Below are 23244 nucleotides of genomic sequence, written 5' to 3'. Positions count from 1 at the left end.
CTCTCTCACTCTAACACTAACCTTCAGGTCTGCAGAGACAGGCTCACTTTAGAGAGACAGTTCAGCGGGGCAGAGGCGGTGCATGCCTTTAATCCCAGCACTCAGGAGGCAGAGGCAGGCTCAGTTACACAGGGAAACCCTGTCTTCAAAAACCAACCAAACAAACTAAACATAACTAAAATCAAACATATTTTCTTCCTTAAAGGTTCCCTCTCCCAACACCCTTTGTTCTTATTCAAAGCTTAGAATTTAAGTAACAGTAGCTTTTTTTTCTTTCATTTTCCACTGTGTAGTTAGTCAAGAGTCCACTTCAAAATTATTTCTACAACAAAATTATATCACTACAACTCATCCTGTTTTACCCACCAATGTACATAAACTATTACCCATTTTATTTATTATTTAAACTACTTTAACTCTTAAAGAAAAGTATTTGTGGGGATGGAAAGATGGCTCCCAATTAGGAGCATTGGCTGCTCTTCCAGAGGACCCTGGCTCAATTCTCAGTACCCACATGGTAGTTCACACCTGACTGTAATTCCAGTTCCAGGGGCTCTGACACCCTCACACAGACATACAGATGCAGGCAAAATACCAGTGCATATGAAATAAAAAGAAAAAAAAAGAAGAGTGGCGAAGAAAGGCTGTGCTGCCATCACAAGTGCATGCCCGCCCCTCAGGCGCTCAAAGAAACCTGGAAATTTCCTATGGAGGAGATGGGGGCTCTAGATGTGCACACCGATACCAGGCTCAATAAAGCTGTCTGGGCCAAAGGATAGGGAATGCTCTACAGCACATCCCTATGGGTCTAGAAAATGTAATGAGGACGAGGCCTCAGCAAACAAGCCCTACACATGCTAACTTATATGCTTGCTACCACATTCCAAAATCTACAGTCAATGTAGGTGAGAACTAACCTGCTGAATGTCAAATAAAGTTGCAGAGCTGAGAAAAGAAAAACAATAAAGTGATCTCCTTTTATTCAGGTCTTTCCCTCCCTATCTCCTCCTCCTCCTAACAATTCTAGATACTGCACTAGCATGTCAGTCTGACTCAGTCTTCCCAGGAAAACTGTTAATTTTACAGCCATTCAAATTAGTTATGCCAAATGCTCTTAGCCAGAGCCAACTCTCCACAGTGCCCACACTTGCAGATTTGTTTTTATTTTATGTGTATCTAGTATCCAGAGAGGCCAGGAAAGGTCTTCGGATTCCCTAGAACTGGAGTTAAAGACAGCTGTGGGCAGCTATATGGGTGCTGGGGAGTGGGAGCCTCTGGAAGGGCAGCAAGAGCTTTTTAACTATTGAGCCATCGCTTTAGCTCCTGTGTTATGATGTGTGTGTGTGTGTGTGTGTGTGTGTGTGTGTGTGTGTGCGCGCGTGTGTGCGCACATGCAGGCATATGTGTAGATGTCAGAGGACAACTTTTGGGAGTTGGTTCTCTCCTTCCACAACCTTTAGTCACTGAACCACCTCACCGGCCTAGTCTAGGTTTTAATTATAATTTCTATCTATCTATCTGAAGATAATTTGTAGGAGTTGCTTCTCTCTTTCCACCATATGGGTTCCAGGTACGAATCCCAGCTGAGCCATCTCATCGACCCATAAAAACTGATTAAAAAAAAATTTAGCTGGGCAATGGTAGCACATACCTTCACTCCCAGCAGTTAGGGAGGGCAGGCAGATCTCTGATCTGCTCTACAGAGCAAGTTCAAGACAGCCAGGGCTATAACCCTGTATTTAAAAAAAAAAAAAAAAGATTTTATTTTATATTTTAAAAATTATGTAAATGAGGAGTAGTATATTAAGTGTACCTGAGAGCAAGTGCCCTCAGAAGCCAGAGGCATCAGATTCCTCTAATGCAGAGGTTATAGGCGGTTGTAAATTGCCCAGTGTGTTTGCTGGGACCTCAGGTCCTCTGTAAGATTAGTACCCACTTTTAGACATTGGGCCATGTTTTCATCTCCCCATAAAATTGATTTTTTTTTCAAGGCAGGGTTTCTCTGTGTAGACCAGGCTGGCCTCTGCCTCCTGAGTGCTGGGATTAAAGGCATAAGCCACCATGCCTGGCCTAACAATTGATGTTTTTTTTTTAAAAGATTTATTTATTATGTATATAGTACTCTGCCAGAAGAGGGCGCCAGATCTCATTATTGATGGTTGTGAGGCAGCATGTGGTGGCTGGGAATTGAACTCAGGACCTTTGGACGAGCAGTCAGCACTCTTAAGCTCTGAGCCATCTGTCTCTCTAGCCCAACAATTGTTCTTGATAGACAAGAACTATTACTGGCAATAATAAAACTAATGAAGTAAACATAAAATATTTAACTCAGAGACGCAGGATGCTGACAGAAGGTCTTCATATTAGTTGAAACAACAGTTTATTGATATTGAGTACACTGCCAAGGAGTAACAGGCTAGCAGTAATGACTGTCATCTGTACCTCTTTTTTTTTTTTTTGTTAGTGTGTTCCTTGGTAGTAAACCTAGGAGCTCATGAATGCTAGGCAACCACTCCACCAGGGAGCCCCACTCCCATACCCACAAAACACTTCCTAACTCCTCTGTGTTCGTCACGATACTTTTTGCTTACTTGGTGAGGTTAGCCTTCCCACGGGATTCGCGAACTTGTGCCAGTAGAAGATCTGGGCATAACTTCTTAGCATCATCTGCCCACATGTTTCTAGTGACTCCAAATGCACGTGCTTCATAACTCACTGCAATAATTCTAAAGCCAGGGGAGGAGAAGAGGAAACCAACCAAAAATATTACATGATGTCATTATTCAATCCCAGACACAGCAGCTCAGAAATCTCAAACACAAGACCTAGAACAGAACCATAGAGTTTCCATGGATTAAAATACTAGTGGGAGCCGGGCGGTAGTGGTGCACGCCTTTAATCCCAGCACTTGGGAGGCAGAGGCAGGTGGATCGCTGTGAGTTTGAGGCCAGCCTGGTCTACAAAGCGAGTCCAGGACAGCCAAGGCTACACAGAGAAACCCTGTCTCGAAAAACAAAACAAAACAAAACAAAAATACTAGTGGGGTCTGGGTGATGGGCAATGGTTAAGAGCACTGTTTGCTCTTTTTACCTGGGTTTGCTTCCCAGCAGGCACATGGTGACTTATGTCTGGAACTCCAGTCTCAGTGGACCTGACACTCATTCAGCCTCTGTGGGTTCCATATGCAGGTGGTACAGAGACATACAAGCAGACAGAACACTCACACACATAAAAATACTAGGAAGGCCAGAGCTGTTACAGAGAAACCCTGTCTCAAAAAACCAAAGCTTAGTACCCTGGGACCTGCAGAAAAAGCTGAATCAGGTTCAATGAGATTCTCAAAACAGAGAGCAACTGAGGAAGACCCTCAATATAACCTCTGACTTCAGTAGCACGCCACACACACACACACACACACACACACACACACACACACACACAAATAGCCAGTTTTGATAGAATCAATGATACGTACCCACCACCTTTCCATGATTTGTACTGTACAACTGCACACGGTTTATTCCTCAAATAAGGATTTTGCCGCTGTTCCACTTGGACAAAAAAACAATCCATATCTACAAGAGCAACCACTCGATCCTGTCCAGAAGCCATTTATTTCTGGAAGACATTTTATAAACAGAAAAATACTTAATCTAAAATACAAAAATACTCCCACTGTGTTTCTAGCAGGTGTAGTAGCACATGTCTTTGATCTTAGCACTCAGGAGGCAGAGGCAGGCCGACCTTTCAGGTGTGCACAGCTAAGGCCCCGTCTCAAAACAGTAACAACTGTATGTCTACACTCTAGCTGATAAGCGACGGCAACAGAAACATGGAAACAGAGAATAAAAGGAATTTTCATCTACTGTTAACACAAGAATAAGCTAGTGCAATTTTATGAGGGTAGTAAGTGTTTAAAGCTGTAGTTTCACTTGGCTCAGATTCTGTTTGCTCCTCCTGCCTCCACCTCTCAAGTGCTGGGATTACAGGCATGCACCTTTATACCTGGCTACTCATTTTCAGAAACAGACATTTAATAAAAGATGCACATATAGCCGGGCACACTCGGGAGGCAGAGGCAGGTGGATAGCTGTGAGTCTACAGCCTGGTCTACAAAGCCAGTCCAGGGCAGCCAAGGCTACATAGAGAAACACTGTCTCAAAAAACAAAACAAAACAAACAAAAAAAGATACACATATAGCCAAAAGTTGCCTGTCTTGGTTACTGTTCTGTTGCTGTGCAGGGACTCCATGACCAAGGCAACTGTTAAACAATTGGGAACTTGCTTTCAGTTTAGAGGGAGAGTCGATGGCGATCATGGCAGAAAGCAGACAGGCCCGGTGCCGGAGCAGCAGCTGAGAGCTTTATATCAGCAGGCACAGAGGAAAGGTGTGGCCAGGGGGTGGGGTTACAGGCGTCATCATGATTTGTTAAAGGGTCTCAAGACAACAGCAGCTCTACATTACCAATGGCCTATCATAAGAAACACTTTTGTAGACACACAGGAAATTGATGCTTTAAATACAAGAAGCAGGCTACACAGATGAGTGAGCTAGCACCGAACTGTAACTTTAAACAACTTTTTTCAAACGAACATTCACTTTGAAAATAATGCCAGACAACTACAACTACAAATGTACAATATTAGTGTAAAGAAAACAAATAATTAAGAAAATCTGAGCCGGACACAGTAGCACACGCCTGCAATCTCAGCACTCAGGAGGCAGAAGCAGGTGGATCTCTGTGAGTTTGAGGCCAGTCTGGTCTACAAAGAGTCCAGGACAGCCAAGGCTACAGAAGAAACCGTCTTGAAAAACAGACAGACAGAAGAAAAGAAAGAAAGAGAAAGAGAAAAATTCAAAAATTCAAGGTATTAACTCCTTACAAATCCAACTAATCACTCACCTAAAACAAAGTAATCTTAAGTTTAAAAAACGTAAGTCAGGCATCCTTTTGCTTTGAAGTGGCTTTTTCTGTAATACTGGAACAGATAAAGCCAGAAAATGGCAAATGTATTGTCATAATCCATACAGGGTAAATACCATATTCAATGTAAAATTCAGGGTAAAACTGGAAGCTGTGATTTAAGCTTTTAACATTTTACTAAGTGGAAAAAAAAGAAAACCTCATAAAGCATATGCAGGATAACAGTTAATGACGCTGTTAAGCCCTTCAATTTATGTGTTCCTTTTTGCCTTTAATGTATGTATTGGTGAAAAATCAGCATAGCGCCAAGACTTTGCTTCCGAAAGGATTACGTAAATTTGGGTTTGGCTTTTTTTTTCCTTCCTTTTTGGTTTTGTTTCGTGAGTCAGGGTATCACGTTATAGCTCGGTCTGTCCTTAAACTAGCAGCAATCCTCTTGCCTCAGCCTCCCAGAGGCAGAGTGGGATGCGTTTTATATTTTTGGTTGTGAGCCTAGCCTTTAACGGCCGATTCTCCAGCCCTGGAATGCGTTTTAAAACATCTCAGTGCATCCCATCCTGTACGAAACACGTTTGGAATCAGTCGTGTAGTAACACGTACAAGAAAATACGTACAGGTGAAGAGGAAGGTTTAAAAATGACAAGAAGGGGATTCTTTCGACAAGATAACTCTCCTTAGGGACAAGTTCAGGGTCTTCTTTCCCAGACTGCTTTCACATCTGCCCAGTGTACCCCCAGTCTTTCCAAGTAAAACCAACAGTCAAGACTACAAAGCAGCAATCCGACATGAAGATTCGGAACCGCGTTTTGATGTTCTTACCAGGGCGACAGATGCCTGTCAAAACTGCCAAGAGCGATGCTTGCGGACTCTGGGCTGAGTCCAACTGGAAGGAAAACGAAAGCCTCTAGATCATCTCGTCGCCTTCCCAGGAGCAGGGTAGTGGATCCCGAGAGAGACTTACTGCCTGTGAGGATGGAGAATCGAGTAGGTATCCCTAGGATCCCGCCGAGCACACAGCCGTCACAGCCTGAAGGTTTGCACCTGAAAGCAAGCCGAGAGGAACTAGCAGTTCAGCAGCGCGCGCGCTGCGAGGGACAGTTGTCGCGCCTGCGCACCGCGGGACTTCCGCCCTCCGCCCCGCCCAGCCAGGCGCGTCCGACTCTCTGAGCGGCCACTTCCGTGCGCGCATGCGCAGTGGCGGGTCCGGCGCGTGCGCAGCGCTGGGTTCTTCCTAGCTCCAACCTCTGTTACTCACGCTCCTCCTCCCGTTCCCCACCCCCCTCCCAGCCCTCCGCGGCCCGGTATCAACGTGTGGTCCCGCCAGGGGGGAGCCGTGCGTACCTCGTGCTCCCGGGACGGCGGTGGCGTTCCCGGCTTTAGCCATGGAGATGGAACAAGTGAACGCGCTGTGCGAGGAGCTAGTGAAAGCGGTGATGGTCATCATGGACCCCAGCTCCACCCAGCGCTACCGGCTGGAAGCCCTCAAGGTAGCTGGGCTCCTGGCGCCCTGGGCCTGCCCCGGGACCCCTATCCCAGGCTTCCCCCACGGCCTCTCCAAACTCACTTCGTCTCCCGCCTCTGCGGCCCTTGGACCTCTCACTCCCTTGTGGGGTTGGGTGGCTTCTGGTCGCGGCCCTTACCTTTTCCCACTTGGGGTCTTTGCATCTCACGCAAGAGCCCCTAACTGCTGCACGTTCCCTCGGCACTTCTCAGCGACCGTTCCTCACTTCTTTTCACTCTGGACTACACCACGATCTCCACCACCACAGGCTCCGCCGGCTCTGACGCCAAAACAAGCCCCACATTCCCCGGCGTTCGAGGAGCGCACGTGCAAATTATTCCCCCACTGCCACCCTCCTCCTTCCTTGCCGATCAACTCCATACTTGTGCCGATTCTAGGTCCCCGAGTGCCCATTTTCTTACATGCCTCTGTCGCTTTCGAGGCTTGCGCATCTTTGGGTTGATTTGTAACACTATCCGTGTTTGTAGCCGTGAGATAGTCTTCTGCTATTTTTGCGCCGAGATGAGCTTTACCACCGGCTTTGCATTTTCACAAGGGCACTTCGGGTTTCCTGGAAGTAGTTTTCTTGAGTCTCAGGTGTTGCAAGTCTCAGGTATTGCTAGTAGCTAATACTTGCAACAGTTTCTTCCCCGTTAGAGTGAGCACCAACCTGTGTGCCCCAGGCTTTGCAGTCAAACAGCTGTGTGTTGGTTGGTTGGTTGGTTTTGTTTATTTTTTTATTTTTATTTTGCCTTCCTCTTTACCTGTACATATTTTCTTTTTAGTACACGACTGACTCCCAACGTGTTTTGTACAGAATGGGATGGACTGAGATGTTTTATGCCTCTGGCCCACCAGGTTGCTCTGTGTAGTCCTGGCTGACCTGGAACTCATTTTGTAGACCAGGCTGGCCTCAAACTCAGAGATCATCTGCCTAGAAGTCCCAAGTGCTGGGAGTAGGGCCGTTCCCCATTGTGAAGATTTTACATAGGCACAGAAATAGAATACCACAGTGATCCTGAAGATGCCTGTGACCTTAACTCAGATTTGCTTGCTCACTGTCTCTTCCTTTCACCTGTCGTTTTTAAAGCTAATTCTAGGGATTGACAGTCTACCTCTGTGGGTAGATCTCTAACAGTTTTTCCCTCATTTAGATCCAGTTTAGCTTTAGTGTTAACATGACTGCTATCAAAATGGAAAGTACCAATAAAATCAGATTCGTATATTTTGCAACTTGAAAATAGAGCTAAAAGACAGGCCTGGTGATACAGACATGTAGTTCCTGCCACTGGGAACACGATGCGTGGGATTCAGAAGTTAAAGACATGCCTGAGTAACTTAGTGAGACCCTCTCTCTCTCCCTCTCTCCCTCCCTCCCTCTCTCCCTCCCTCCCTCTCTCCCAGAGACAGGGTTTCTCTGGGATTAAAGGCGTGCGCCACCGTCCAGCTGTGAGACTCTTTCAAAAAGTAAGCCTAAGGGCCTGGGGAGATGGCACAGAGACGGAAGTGCTCTGAGGCTGGGTGCCATAATCCAGGTATAAAGAGGAAATGACGAGCAAATCCCTGAGTTTGCTGGCCAGCCAGTCTATCGGTCTCGTGCCGGTATTTAGCCTTAGATGGAGTTTACCACCTGCTTTGGGCTGCATTACCAAGCAACCTGACTCCAGGAAGATGCCCAGCCAGTCTAGGCAAATCTTGAGTTCCAGGTTCTCAAAACAGCAAAAGAGAAAAAGACATTCTGCTTCAATCTCTGGCTTCCATTTGCGTGTGCAGCTATAGCATCCATGACCACATACATGAAAGCACTGCTTACATGCACTAAAGAGAGAAAGCTGAGGGTATAGTGTAGTGCTGTTGTGCTTGCCTTGCACGTGGAAGGCTCAGTCCCCTATAGCACACACACAACCAGTTAAGGTTGGGATTTTCTTAGGATTTTTAGTCTCCCCTCTGTTATGCTTCCCCATGGAAACATTAACTTTTCTTCTTTCAGTTCTGTGAAGAGTTTAAAGAAAAGTGCCCTATCTGTGTCCCATGTGGCTTGAAGTTGGCGGAAAAAACACAGGTTGCCATTGTGAGACATTTTGGCCTCCAGATCCTGGAACATGTTGTCAAGTAAGGCGCTCTTGGGCACTGCCCTGAAGCTTGTTGACAAGAACATTCTCTTAACCCTTTGATGAACTACACAGTTGCCTTTCTATTGACTAGAAAGGAACAGAATGATTGCTAATGTGTGGCCGGAACTCGGGATTTCTATTCTTTCTCCAGTTAAATCATCTGTGTAAAGCATGTTGCACATGTTAAGTATTGAGCAAGCCAGGCATGGGGGCTCACACCGAGAAACTGAAACAGGAGGATTGCCACAAGTTGAGGTCCACCTAGGCGCCATAGTTCTAGTAAAGTGGGCCACAAAGTGAAAGATTTATTAGGTATACAATGTTCTGCCTGCATGTGCACCTGCCTGCCAGAAGAGGGCACCAGATCTCATTACAGATGGTTGTGAGTCACCATGTGTTGCTGGGGATTGAACTCAGGACCTTTGGAAGAACAGTCAGTGCTCTTAACCTCTGAGCCATCTCTCCAGCCTGAGAAACCAAAATGTAAAAAGAAACAAAAGGTTTTGTTTTGTTTTTTTCTCTCTTTTGTTTTTGAAAAGTAGCTATGTTGTAGGTGGCTAGGTGGATATTTGCCTTTGGGATATCAGCAGAATCAAAGAGAAAAGCCGGTTGTTGACAAATGCCACATAAAGGCTATGCAATGCACAAAAAAATACATAAAGCCTCTTAGGAGCTATTCTATTGTCACTGTTCTGGTTTAATATGGACTTTTTTGCCTATTCTCTGAGAGTACAACATCGAACATAGAATTTTTATAGATTTATTTCTTTTATGTGTATAAGTGCTTCCCCTGCCTATATGTCTGTGCACCTGTACCTGCCTGGTGCCCACGGAAGCCAGAAGAAGGTGTTGGATCCCATGAAACTGGAGTTACAGATGGTGATGAGCTGCCATGTGGGTGCTGGGACCCACACTCAGGTCCTCTGGAAGAGCAGCAAGTGCCTTTAGCCTCTGAGCCATCTTTCCAGCACCAAGGATGTTTTTAAGCTTTTATTATTTGTAATTAGCATGTGTGGATATGTGCGTATGAGTGCAGATACAGAGCTGTACGGTCCTCTTAGAGCTTAGGCCGCCTGACATGGGTGCTGGGAAGCCGACTCAGGTCCTCCTAACCAACTAGACATCGCTCCAGCCTCAGAAGTAGAATTTACTTTTTTCTTTTTCTTTTCTTTCTTTCTTTTTTTTTTTTTCCTTAAGCTTTTTAATTAATTGATTTTGGTTGTTGGTTTGGTTTTTTGTTTTGTTTTGTTTTGTTTGAGACAGGGTCTTAATGTAGCCTTGACTTTCCTGGAGTTTACTGTGTAGCTCAAGCTGACCCTGAACTCAGATCTGGCTGTCTCTGCCTCTAGAATGCTGAGATAAAAGGTGAGTGCTATCACACGTGGACAAACGCAGAATTTTTTTGTTTGAGACAGGGTTTCTCTGTGTAGCCTTGGCTGTTCTGGACTCACTTTGTAGACCAGGCTGGCCTCGAACTCACAGAGATCTGCCTGCTTCTGCCTCCCGAGTGCTGGGGTTAGAGGCGTGCGCCACCACGCCTGGTGTATAATGAGACTTGTGAAGAGAAGACTGCTGATGTGGTGCTGTTGGCTTTCTGTTTTGGTGGTCAGGTTCCGATGGAACAGCATGTCCCGGCTGGAGAAGGTCTATCTGAAGAACAGTGTCATGGAGCTGATTGCAAATGTGAGCAACATCTGTGTGAAAGGTCACGGCTTGCATATAGGTCAGACAGTGGGCATTGAAGAGGGAGCAGAGGAGATTAAAGATGTTCAGCAAACAAATGAATAAGATTCTTAGATAAAGCTGGATATGGTGCCATACGCCTTTTATCCCAGCACTTGGAAGGCAGATTTCAATGAGTTGGAGGCCAGACTGATCTATATAGTGAGTGCCAGGACAATGAAGGCTTCATGGAGAGACCCTGCCTAAATACAAACAAATAGATATAAAATATAAAATAGGTGACTGCAATACCATTCACTTTGAATCTTTTTTCTTTTATCTAAGCTGAACTATGATACACATGATGAAAATTATATAGAATGGATTTGTTTCGACCATTAATAAATCTTCAAAAATGCTATAAATTTATGGCCTTTTTACTTTAATTCAGACAACCTCACTATGCTCTCACACTGCCCTCCTTCCCCTGCCTCCCGAGTGTTTGGACTCAAGGTGTGCTCTACCATGCCTGGCCAGTCTTCCCTTTTTTTGAGACAGGACTTCATCCTGGCGCCCATTTTGAGCTGCCCTCATTTGGCAGTATCCCTCCTTTCAGCCTCCTGCATGCTGGGATTGCAGGCGCCACCCGCCATGCCTGTCTTTGCATGTCTTTCATAGCAAAGGTGTGAGAGGGAGAGCCCTGCATATTTGAGACAGGGTCTCATGAAGCCCAAGGTAGCCTTAGTCTTGCTGTGTGGCTGGGAACAAACTCATTTTCTGACCCTGTTTGCCGGAATTACAGGCACGCACTAACCTGGCATTGTGCTACTTTTAATAGGGAAGAGATGCTTTGCCAACTTATAGATTAGTTTAGCTAGTTCAGACTTGTAATTTGCTAGTCCCTAGGAGATTAGCAGTGATGGATCATCAGTTTTAAAGTAAGTTCTTGGATGGCGGTGACAGTTTGTCCTTCTCCTTTAATATTGAACTGGTACTGCAGTGTTCCTCTGTGGCCCCTGGTTTATCAGTTTCCCAGCACAGACTTTTTTCTCTGTTCCACCTTGGCCTGCAAACACATGAAGCAGGATGAAAGTCTCTGCAGTCTGTGAGTAAGAGCAGTAATGTTTTCCTGGCACTGTGACAGCCATTTATTGCCTGTTGGGACCTTCATTTATGTTTTAAGTGGGAACAGTAGTGAGTGAGAATTCAGGGCAGGTGACTCAGACATGGAGAACAGGCTTAGGTTCAGAAGAGCCCTGATGATCAGTGTTATGCTTGACAGGCTTTTTTCAGTTACACTTGTGTAGGGGGTTGTGTGCGGCCTGAGTACTGGGGCGTGTGCTGGGAGGTCAGAGGCAACTCGAGGGAATCAGTTCTCTCCTTCCACCATGGGTTCTGGGCATGGGGCTGAGGTTGTCAGCCTTGGGGACAAGTGCCTTTCCTCACTGAGCCACCTCCTGCAGCCCACCTCACTCCCTCTTTCTGTCTTTCTTTCTGTCTTTCTTTCTGTCTTTCTTTCTGTCTTTCTTTCTGTCTTTCTTTCTTTCTTTCTTTCTTTCTTTTTAGGCAGGATTTCATGTAGCTCAGGCAGGGTTCAGACTTGATATGTAGCAGAGGGTGACACTCATTTTGTCACTCAGGCCATCGCTGGAGGTTAGAGGGCGACTTTGAGAAGTCAGTGCTCTCCTTCTACTACGGGTTCCCGGTGTCGCGCTCGGGTTCCCAGGCTTACACAGCAAGCGCTCTAACCTGCTGAGCCGCCTCACTGGATGGCTTCTTCCATACGTGGGATTACAGGTGTCTGCCACCACGCTCAGTTTATGTCCTACTGGTGTTTAAACCCAGGGCTCAACAAATATTGTGCCAACTGGGCTACATTCCAAGTCCAAGTGTCCTGTGTTTTCATAGCCCAGTTTTTATGCTAGTATTCTGCTTTACAGTCTTCATAATCTCTCATTCTCGTTCAGGGAACACTGAATATTTTGGAGGAGGAGAATCACATTAAAGATGTTCTGTCTAGAATTGTGGTGGAGATGATCAAGCGGGAATGGCCCCAGCACTGGCCTGACATGCTGATGGAGCTGGACACCCTCTCCAGTCAAGGGGTATGCAGCACGTGTGTACTGGCTGTGTGTGCATGCAGCACGCGTGTACTGGCTGTGTGTGCTGACTGTTAGGACCCACGGAAAGGCTTTGCTTTGTAGGAGTGTTGACGGTTTTGCCGGGAGCAGGTTGTCTGTTGGCATGTGTACATAATAAAGTGCTTTTGTTTAACCAGCCTCTTTCTGTTGGCCTAGGAAACGCAGAGGGAATTAGTAATGTTCATCCTTTTGCGACTGGCAGAGGATGTAGTGACCTTTCAGACACTCCCCACTCAAAGAAGAAGGGATATTCAGCAAACATTAACGCAGAACATGGAAAGAATCCTCAATTTTCTACTCAATACACTTCAAGAAAATGTAAACAAGTACCAGCAAATGGTATGGCTCCCCACCCCATGACGTCTTACCTCCCCTCTCTCCCCAAGCTGGAAACAGCCTGGCAACCTGAGTTTGTCCCCGAAACCCACTTGGTAGATGGAGAGAAGTGAAGTTTCTCCTGTCATTTTTTGGTGTCCACAGGAGTTCTGTGCATGTACACACACACCACAATAAATTAGTGAGTAGGTTTGAGAAATGATTTTTTGGGCTGAGTGTGCTGGTGCATGACTTTAATCCCAGCACTCAGGGATACAGAATCAGATAAATCTCTGAGTTTGAAGCCAGCTTGGTCTACATAGTAAGTTTCTGTCCAGAGCTACCTAGACTCTATCTCCAAAAACAACAACAAAAAATTATTTTTCTAGGTATTATTCCCTTGTGGCCACTCATCCTCTTGGGGTTCTTTCTCACTTTTCCTTTAAACCTCTACATTGTCCCTGTGTACAGTCCCCACCCCCACCCCCACCCCTGTTGACAGTTGTCATTGGTGTGGTCTCTGGAGCAGCTCAGTTTGCTGATGGCTTGAATATAAATCAGATGAAGAGGCTCGTGCCTTGGGGCCCAGCCCCTGGCCTGCACTGGCCCCAGGCCTTGTGGAGGGTTGTGGGGGTGGAACAGCTGAGCCTAGCCATTGGTGCTTAGATCCTTTATGACCCCAGCAATACTTGCTTTCAGGTACTGCAGAATGGCATGACTGACCCTTCATTTCTCCTTTGTCTTCAGGAGTTTTAGGTTTTGAAATAAGGTCTCACTATGTCACCTAGCTGGTCTAGGTACACAGGATAAAAATGCCCTTATTTGTACACATTTCTGTAGCATGGCCATTATTTTGGTGTTTGGGCATTTACTAATGTGGCACACGCAATTTACTTTAACTATACACAGGTGGCCATAAGCCTTATTCTTGAGGTTTTTTCCTTTAAGCTGGTCTTTGGTCAGTCTCTCGTTTGCCAATGGTAAAAGCTGTTCTCACTTGTCTCGGCACTTGAGAAGCTGAGGCAGGGGATATGATCAGGTTGAGGCTAGCCTGGGGTACGTAGTGAGTTCCGGGTGCAGCAGAGCTGTATATCAAAATCTTGCCTGAAAATAAAGCAAAAAGTTGGATCTGTTAAATCACCACCATTCCAGGCCCTTTATTAGAGGGTAGGACGTCACCACCTGGCCTTTTACTCACGAAAACCTTGGGTTCTTTATTTTCTTTCAGAAGACGGATACTTCTAAGGAGACAGAGGTAAGAGCACTGTGTGGAACCGAGGGGGGCTTCTTAAAGGATCAGGCATGCGTAGAAATACCTCCCGGCCTCCGCCTTGGGTGGGTTTTATCTGTTTATTCACTTAACTGGGGAGCAAATAATGCGGTGGGACTCCTTGAAAGGAGGTGAAACGGCCGTTCTTGCCAGAGTGTTCTTATTGATGAGTGCTGAGAGCGCTAAGAAACGGTTGTCTATCAGGAAAGAGGCTTGAGCCCCTGTTGGTAATTATATAGGAAACTTTTTTTTTTAAATCATTTGTATTTTAGCACTTAGTTCTGTCAGTACCTCATAATCAAAGGTGATGTCACGCAGGCTCAAGCAAACTGTCGAGTGAGCATCGCAACACTGAACACGATAGCAGGCTACATTGACTGGGTGTCTTTGAACCACATCACTGCTGAAAACTGCAAACTCATGGAGACCCTATGCCTGCTTCTCAATGAGCAGGAGCTGCAGCTGGCAGCCTCCGAGTGCCTGCTCATTGCAGTCAGCAGAAAAGTAAGTAGCCACTCTGTGTTAGTGACCAGAGTGCCTTGTGGCAGAAGAGGGTTGTTTTGGTTTATGGTTCCAGAAGGATGGGAGTCCATCCTGGCAGCAAACATGTGACAGGACAGGAAACTAAGAGAAGACTAGAAGCAAGGAAAGGCCATATATTCTAGAAAGCCCTCTACCCTCATGCCTACTACTTTGTACAGTCACACTGCACCTCCTAAAGGTTCCACACCTTCCCCAAGCAGCGCACCACCTGGGGACCAAGGGCTCAGACACCTGAGCCTGTGGAAGCATCATCTAGTAAATGCCTTCTGTGCTTGGTTCCCAGCCCAGCTGTGGGTTTCATCACGTTTACAGTTTGGTTAGATCTCTTGAGCCCAGCTTACTTGCTGCTTCCAAGCCCTTTAGACAAAAGTTTGCGACATTGAAATGTTGGTCCCATTGGCATAATAAATGGAAATGTATTAGGCCTAACCCACTGGTCTTTGAAGTAGCCATGGTCCTTGCCATTTTATACTTGAAATAGTATTAAAGTTTGAGGTTGGGTACGATGTCGATTAGAGGCATAGAGGACATCAGTACTGTGAGGGGTTGGGGTTTTGTACTATAGTATGTATGACCATAATTTCCTAAAATTGGGTCCAGGGCAAGTTGGATGACCGGAAGCGCTTGATGCTCTTATTTGGAGATGTTGCTATGCATTATATCCTCTCTGCAGCACAGTGAGTCTTTGCCTTTCAATATGTTGTGGGCTTTGATGGAAGTTGGTGTCTGTGTTGCCAGTGGCTATCGGTTGTGTCCCTTTATTGCTGTGCCCCTTGTTTATTGGAGCCAGTTTCACTGACCCTGGACCCATTGACTGGCTAGACAAGCTGGCCAGTACGTGCTAGGCACTGCTTTCATCCCCTACACTAGGGCACACACCCAGCTTTTACAGAGCCACTCAAGAGTCAACCTCAGGTCCTCACACAGGGGCAGGGTCTGTGGGTGCCATCCCCCAAGCCCTTCGTTTAGGTGGGGTTTTTGCTTATATTCGTATAAAGGATTGAGTGCCATGCTTTGTGCATGCTTGGAGTACACTGTACTACTGATCAGCCCATCTAGTCCTACAGTGTGGTTTTATTTCTTTGGTAATTTTAATTTTTATTGAGAATAGATTTTTTTCATACATTATATTCTGGCCAGTTTCCCCTTCCCCTGGTCCTTCCAAATCCTCCCCTACAGTATGTTTTCTCCTGCATGCGGTTTTGTTGTATGTTACAGCATTTTGGAGGGGGAGGGAAAGACCATGAATGATTGAGAAGATGAGTAGGAAACATGAGGTAGCCGGGCATGGTGGTGCACACCTTTAATCCCAGCATTTGGGAAGCAGAGGCAGGTGGATCTCTGTGAGTTTGGGGCCAACCTGGTCTACAAAGAAAGTCCTGGACAGCACAGCCAGGACTATAAGAGAGACCCTGTGGGGGGCGGGGACGACAAGGACTTGAGATCTTTTACTGTTCATTCTAATACAGCATTTGAGCTTGACTTGCTTTCTTAAGAAGAATGCATCTGTTTTTTAAGGAATTCTGGTACGTGGGTAATATATCTTTGGCTATCACTGTGGTTGCTGCTCCTAAAGTCCATCTCTTAAATCTGTAGTGACTGATATACACACAGAGGTGTCCTATGTGCACGTCTTCAGGTGGCACATACCACACCCACCCGTGTATTTCAAAAGCATGATTCAAAATAGGAAGATGAGCTGCAAGGAAGCCATTACACCATGTCCCTCCATGTCTCAGCGACTGCTTCTGCAATTCATATGAGTTGTTACTCACTGTTGTTAGTGGGAATGCTCTTATTTGTCCCAGGCCAGTTTTTACTACCCCTAAAACTTAGGGTTTAAGTTTGTCTTATTTTTTTAGAAGAGCTATTAGATTCTGAAGAATTTTGGACCTAAATACAGTATTTTAGAAAGTGATACAATGTTTTTGTTTTACCTTTTTTTCTTTTGGTGTTTTGAGACAGGGTTTCTCATTCTGTATGTACCCCAGGCTGGCCTTGAACTCAGAGATCTGCCTGCCTTTGCCCCCCAAGTGCTGGGATGACAGGCATGCGCCACTGCCCCTGGCCAGAGTCAGATGATTTAATGATGAGGGAAGGAATTTTATTGAACCGTATCCCACACCAATCTTTCAATGTTGGATTTTGCTTTTGTTTTTGTTTTTTGTTTGTTTCGGTTTATTGTTTGTTTGAAACAGAGTCTCACTTTGTATCCCTGGCTGACCTGGGACTAGCTATGTAGATCAAGCTAGGCTCCCATCTGCTGGGATTAAAGGCAAGTGTCACCATGCCCCACTTATTGAGGGTTTTTTGTTTGCTTGCTTGCTTGCATTTTTTTGTTTTGTTTTGTTTTTTTGTTTTTGGAGACAGGGTTTCTCTGTTAGCATTGGCTGTCCTAGACTCAAGTGCTGGTTTTAAAGGCGTGCTCCATGACACCTGGCTGTTTGCTTGTTTTTTGGGACAGAGTTGTCTGTCTGTCTGCCATTGAACTCTGCCACCTGTTCTTGTTTTGGTTTGTTTTGTTTTTTTCCTGTTACTTGTTTTCTGACTTTGGTAAATACTAAGATTGTATGGTGAGGCACAGGCAGTAGAGCTTACATGAGGTGGGGCTCATTGCTTCTGTTGATGTATAGCTAACCCCAAAATTCTCTCCCTCAAACAGGACTGCTGATGGAGGAGGCTTAGTAGAAAAACACTACCTCTTCCTGAAGAGACTTTGTCAGGTGTTATGCGCACTGGGCAATCTGCTGTGTTCCCTGCTGGTGAGCAAGTTTGCTCTAGAGAGCATGGGGCTGTTGGGGGAATCATTTACTTAGAAACTGTGTAACACTTTGCCGTTGCACTGCTGTTACCTGATGAGGCATTGCTCTACCAGTTTTCTCATATGATTTTTTTTTCTCATGTGATTTGAAGATGAAATCGTCTTCAATAAAAAGGCGGAAATGATTGCCTAGGTTGATGTTGTTTTGTTTTTTCCTTTCTTTTTTTTCTTGACACAAAAATCTCATCATATAGTTTGGAACTCACTATGTAAAGCTGACTAGCCTCAAATTCAGAGATCCACCTACCTCTGTCTCCCAAAAGCTTGGATTAAACACTTGTGTAGCCACACCTGGGTTAAATGAGCATTTCATAGATTGAGTCATATAAATATAAATAGAACAGATCTGATGAAGTAATGCCTCTTAGGACTTTTGGTTTTAATTTCTGGAGCAGTGTCTCTTTGTAGCTTTGTCTGTTCTTAAACTTAGCATGCTTCTGTCGCAGCTTTCCTAGTGTTAAGGTAACAGACATAGAGGCTGGAGAGATGGCTCAGTGGTTAAGAGCACTAGCTGCTCTTCCAGAGAACCAGGGTTCAATTCCCAGCACCCACATGACAGCTCACAGCTATGTGTAACTCCAAGATCTGATACCCTCACACAGGCATACATGCAGACAAAATCCCAATGCACATAAAGATAAAGAAGGAAAAAAGCATATATATGTGTGTGTGTATCTATGTATTATATGTATATATATATTTACATATATATGCAAATGACAGCTGTTATTTCTGTTTCCTGTTCTTTATAACTCATTTTCCCCATCTTTCCCCCAGCACCTCTCTTCAGCTGCTTCCTACTCAGCACCATTAATGTGGTCTTTTTCTCGTCTAGGCATTAGATGCTAATATTCAAACACCAGCAAACTTTGGAAAGTACCTGGAATCTTTTCTGGCTTTCACAACCCACCCAAGTCAGGTAAGGTTCACACAAACCATTTGATAAAATTAGTATGGTCAGCCCAAGTCACACATTGTGGCCTGGAGTGTTTCCTAAGGAATGGCTAGCAGTCTCATTTAGAATCCTGGGGGCTCCGTGGATTAAAGGGGCTTGCTACACAAGCCTGGCAACCTGTGAATCCCTGGGGCCCACAGTCATAAGAGAGATAACCAGTCTCTGAAAGTTGACCTCTGACCTCTCACCATGACACACAGAGATAATACATAAATATATTTTTAAAAAACAAAGTATTGGGTCTCTTTCTCCAGCTCTTCACCACAGGTTGTTTTCAGACTGTGCTCCATGGGATGGGGTGTGTAGGCCAGATGATTTGAACAAGAAAAAAAAAATCTAAATCCAAAAGTTCAGTGGATTTTGTTATTTTGATATCAATTATATTCAATTTAAGATTTTCTCATGACATATTGATTCTAGTACCCTTTCTGACAGAGATAGTTAAGTAACATCCTGACTACACTCCAGGGTTCACAACCAACCCACAGTCATGCCATCTTGCTGATGCACTGCAGAAGTTATTTCAAAAGTAAAGACTTCCTCCCATGGAAAATTGTTGATAACTGCTAGGCAGAGTGACAGTCTTGCTCACGTAAGATCTAAATCCTCAAGCTGAACTGTGTGGGGTTTTGTTTTTTGGTTTAGTTTCTACGCTCTTCAACCCATATGACCTGGGGAGCCCTCTTCAGGCATGAAATTCTGTCCCGTGATCCATTGCTGTTAGCAATAATACCAAAATATCTTCGTGCATCTATGACCAACTTAGTCAAGGTAAGTAATGGAAATCCTAAATGTGCAGAGTGTTGGTGAGTAGGCATAGGTTTTGGGATCATCAAATCTCTTAAAGTTCCCTAAGAGAACTCCCTTACTGAGGAAGAGAGCAGTTCAGAATGGCCTTTCCACCCGTTCTTCCGTCACTTAGAACGCCTGAGTTTGAAGCATGGAGTGAGGTGCTAGGAAAAGAGCAAGGCCCAAGAGCTAATTGAAGCTTGGAATTAAAAACAGGATTAGCAGAACTTTTGCAAATGAATGAGGCAGGAATCAGGTAGATTCTAAGGACTGTTCTGAAGGTCTCATGCAAGTTGGGAATACACATAAGGAGTGAGGGTAGCAGCAGCGATTGCTCACCCTCCAGAGACTTGTTTATCAGCTTGGTTGTGAAACTCAGATCTGCTAGGAGCTGCAGCTGGCAGGATCTTTGCTGATCTTCTCCTTCCCTCCCTCCCCTCTTTCCTTCCCTCCCTCCCCTCTTTCCTTCCCTCCCTCCCCTCTTTCCTTCCTTCCCTTCCCTCTTTCCTTCCCTCCCTCCCCTCTTTCCTTCCCTCCCTCCCCTCTTTCCTTCCTTCCCTTCCCTCTTTCCTTCCCTCCCTCCCCTCTTTCCTTCCCTCCCTCCCCTCTTTCCTTCCTTCCCTTCCCTCTTTCCTTCCCTCCCTCCCCTCTTTCCTTCCCTCCCTCCCCTCTTTCCTTCCTTCCCTTCCCTCTTTCCTTCCCTCCCTCCCCTCTTTCCTTCCCTCCCTCCCCTCTTTCCTTCCCTCCCTCCCCTCTTTCCTTCCTTCCCTCCCCTCTTTCCTTCCCTCCCTCCCCTCTTTCCTTCCCTCCCTCCCCTCTTTCCTTCCCTCCCTCCCCTCTTTCCTTCCCTCCCTCCCCTCTTTCCTTCCCTCCCTCCCCTCTTTCCTTCCCTCCCTCCCCTCTTTCCTTCCCTCCCTCCCCTCTTTCCTTCCCTCCCTCCCCTCTTTCCTTCCCTCCCTCCCCTCTTTCCTTCCCTCCCTCCCCTCTTTCCTTCCCTCCCTCCCCTCTTTCCTTCCTTCCCTTCCCTCTTTCCTTCCCTCCCTCCCCTCTTTCCTTCCCTCCCTCCCCTCTTTCCTTCCCTCCCTCCCCTCTTTCCTTCCCTCCCTCCCCTCTTTCCTTCCTTCCCTTCCCTCTTTCCTTCCCTCCCTCCCCTCTTTCCTTCCTTCCCTTCCCTCTTTCCTTCCCTCCCTCCCCTCTTTCCTTCCTTCCCTCCCTTCCTTCCTTCCTTCCTTCCTTCCTTCCTTCCTTCCAGGTCTTTGTGCGAGCTAGGCAAATGCACACACACACAAATGTATCTCAGCCCTACATGTAAGTTGTAAAGCCAGAGAACAGGGCTCTTTCCTCAAGAATTTACAGAGTGCAGTGGCGCACACCTGTAATCCCAGCACCCAGGGAGGTAGAGGCAGGGGGTCACTGGTCTGTAAAGCCAGTCTGGGACAGCCAAGGCTACACAGAAAAAAACCTGTCTCAAAAAACCAAAAAGAAAAAAGAAAAGAAAGTATGTAACATAAACTGTGTTCTACTTTTGTTATGTTTTATGGCACCTTTTTTTGGGTGTGGGCTTTTATGTGTGGTTTTGGTTTGTTTTGAGACAGGGTCTCACTGTAACCCACGCTGGCCTGGAAGCTATGTAGACAAAGCTAGCCTTGAACTTGGAGACAGATCATCTTACCTCTTCTTTCAAATGCTAGGAATGTAGGTGCGAGCCATGTAGTCAACCCCTCTTACTCAGTAAGAAGTACATAATGAAACAAGCAACTGCCTATCCTTGAGCTTTATTCCAAATGAACTCAGCGCCTCTTCTTGGGCTGTGTTCATTCTTGGACTTTAAATGAACACTGAAAGTTATTGCCCCCGAGCAATCTAGGGGTCGTATCAGCTTTCTGAGGTGTCTTCACACCACTCAAGAGCAGTGGAGCTGTAGGAGGTAGCTGGATTTGGGGTAGAACATAAGTAGTTATCGCCATAACCGATTTCATGCAACCGTCAGCTCCTCTCAGTAAGTCCTGAAGGGCTTCGGCTGCTGGAGGGTACACGCTGTCCAGCAGTCCATCCTTATCCTTTATCCGCATTGATTATCTCTCTCTTTGCAGATGGGCTTCCCGTCTAAAACAGATAGCCCCAGCTGTGAATATTCTCGATTTGATTTCGATAGCGATGAGGACTTCAATGCTTTCTTCAACTGTAAGTGCCTGAAACTTCCTCCTAGCACTCTGAGAATGGCCTCTACATTTGAGAGTTCCTGTTAGCAATCCTCAAACCTAGAGAGCAATCTTCTTAAGCTCCAGTCTCTGATTGCAGAAGGATGCTGGTACCATACTTGAGCAGTGTGTTCTAAGCCCATCAGTTTTATCCATCTTCACTACCCCATGTTGAACCTTTCGAGGAACCAGGCTATTCTCCGCAGCCATGCCACCTTACACCCCTCCCTAGCTGTTGCTTTTACTTTCAGTAGAAAAGGCAACTTTCAGTAGAAAACCTTAATTTGCTGCCTTTTTTGTTTGTTTGTTGTTTTTGGTTTGTTTGGTTTGGTTTGGTTTTTTGAGACAGGGTTTCTCTGTGTATCCTTGGCTGTCCTGGATCACTTTGTAGACCAGGATAGCCTCGAACTCACAGTGATCCACCTGCCTCTGCCTCCCGAGTGCTGGGATTAAAGGCGTGCGCCGCCACGCCTGGCCCTGGTAAGACGTTTTTAGAGGTAATTTATTTCTTACGTTTTCTGGATTCATTAACTCAACAAAACTATAAGGAACCACTGTTGGATGTAGAACATGAATGTGCAAACCAGTGCCCCCTGCCCCACGCAGCTGAACAAATACATAGCTGTTGAGTGCTGCGTGCCAGCTGTTGACTCATGTCCTTCTCTGCCAGCCTCCCGAGCCCAGCAAGGAGAGGTAATAAGATTGGCATGTCGCTTGGATCCTAAGACCAGCTTCCAGATGGCTGCAGAGTGGCTCAAGTATCAGCTCTCGACTTCGATTGACACTGGACCTGTCAACTGTTAGTGTTTTGCTTTTTGTTTTTATTATTAAATGTTAATGTTATGTAGAAACTGTACATAAAAAATAAGCCAGAGCTGGGCATGGTGGAACACACCTTTAATTCCAGCAGAGGGAGGCGAATCACTGAGTTCAAGGACAGACAAGGCTACACAGAGAAACCCTGTCTCAAAAAAACAACAGCAAAAAAAAAAAAAAGCGAGTTATATGTCAGAGCAACTCTACTGCCCACTTCCATCCCCCTAGGGGATGTTTTCTTTTTGCTCACCGAGAAAAAGCAGGTAACCCTAGTATGTGGCTGCTATTTAAGTTAGAACAAGACTGTTATATCCCTATCAGCTTTGTCTTTGTTTTTATTGTTGTCCTTCAGGGAGAGCGCTGATTAAGCTGCATGTCTAGATCTAACTTTTGTTTCAAACAAGTGTCAGTATGTAGCCCTATCCCTAAAATATAGTAAGGAGCTCTGGTTAGGCATCGCAGGAACAATCCAAGGACTTCCCATATCAAGCACCTCACAGCCTCTGGGCAGGCTCACTTTACCTAAAACTAAAGTTCTGAGATTTGACATTCCTGCCTTGTGAGTGTTTTGAATGCATTCCAAAGGTGGGGTGACTTGACTGAGGAAGCACAGCTGTACTGCTGCCAGACTAGAAAATGGCAGCACTCTATGGAGGCTGGACAGTTAACCTGTTAGCCTGTCTGTGGCTTCTGCCTGTGTTTTGGTGATGTTTATGAATTTGGACCCTAGCACGTTTCTCTAGATGTAGCCCTGAGAACTGCTGTGAGGCTGTTGGATACAAAGTAGCATCTTGTAACATAAAGAATTTCCTTGGTGGAAGAATTGGGTTTTGGTATTTATTGGCGGGGTGTGGTGGAGTATGTGTGTTTCAAACAGGCCTTCTGTGTGTCCAGGCTGACCCATACTTGCTGTGTAGCCTAAAGTGGTTTTAGTTGTAACTGTCCTCATCCCTCAGTCCGTGAATGATAGTGTTCCCATGCCCACCCTGCCTCTCCTCCCCCCTCCCCAACCCCAGGGGATTCCACAGGACCCTATAATAAATGCTAAGCTATAATGCTACTGCTGAGCAACAACCCTAGCTTGGAATAATCCTTTATGGTGTCTTTCCACCCCCACCCTGCCAAAATTAGGGCTCTTGAATCACCCGCTCCTTTTCCTTTGAAATTACTAAGTGGTCTTTGAGACCCCA

At 45.7% G+C, this 23244-nt stretch overlaps 2 protein-coding genes across 4 annotated transcripts in view; one reads left to right on the top strand and one right to left on the bottom strand.

The window, feature by feature from the left end:
* POLH (DNA polymerase eta) overlaps positions 1–6026 on the bottom strand; it is a 36389-nt gene extending 30363 nt beyond the window's left edge. Inside the window, exons 1-3 of one of the 2 annotated variants that reach the window (XM_084755152.1) lie at positions 5888–6026; positions 3476–3618; positions 2592–2726 (exon numbers count right to left, since the gene is read on the bottom strand). In XM_084755152.1, coding sequence (XP_084611278.1) covers positions 2592–2726; positions 3476–3612 — 272 coding nt within the window. In that variant the 5' untranslated portion in view covers positions 3613–3618; positions 5888–6026. Of the gene's footprint in view, positions 1–2591; positions 2727–3475; positions 3619–5745 lie in introns of both variants that reach the window. The other variant, XM_084755151.1, reaches the window with a different exon arrangement.
* Positions 6027–6144: 118 nt separating this feature from the next.
* Positions 6145–23244, top strand: part of XPO5 (exportin 5) — a 40501-nt gene continuing 23401 nt past the window's right edge. For both annotated transcript variants that reach the window (XM_084755150.1, XM_084755149.1), the window contains exons 1-13: positions 6145–6413; positions 8418–8539; positions 10152–10224; positions 12171–12308; positions 12501–12683; positions 13888–13914; positions 14248–14433; positions 15073–15149; positions 17135–17234; positions 18129–18212; positions 18894–19019; positions 21131–21221; positions 21909–22037. In XM_084755150.1, coding sequence (XP_084611276.1) covers positions 6309–6413; positions 8418–8539; positions 10152–10224; positions 12171–12308; positions 12501–12683; positions 13888–13914; positions 14248–14433; positions 15073–15149; positions 17135–17234; positions 18129–18212; positions 18894–19019; positions 21131–21221; positions 21909–22037 — 1441 coding nt within the window. In that variant the 5' untranslated portion in view covers positions 6145–6308. The remainder of the gene's footprint in view (positions 6414–8417; positions 8540–10151; positions 10225–12170; positions 12309–12500; positions 12684–13887; positions 13915–14247; positions 14434–15072; positions 15150–17134; positions 17235–18128; positions 18213–18893; positions 19020–21130; positions 21222–21908; positions 22038–23244) is intronic.

Source organism: Acomys minous (assembly GCF_964271855.1).
Source record: "Acomys minous genome assembly, chromosome: 13".
NCBI lineage: Eukaryota > Metazoa > Chordata > Mammalia > Rodentia > Muridae > Acomys > Acomys minous.
This window is presented reverse-complemented; position numbering and strand designations above follow the sequence as displayed.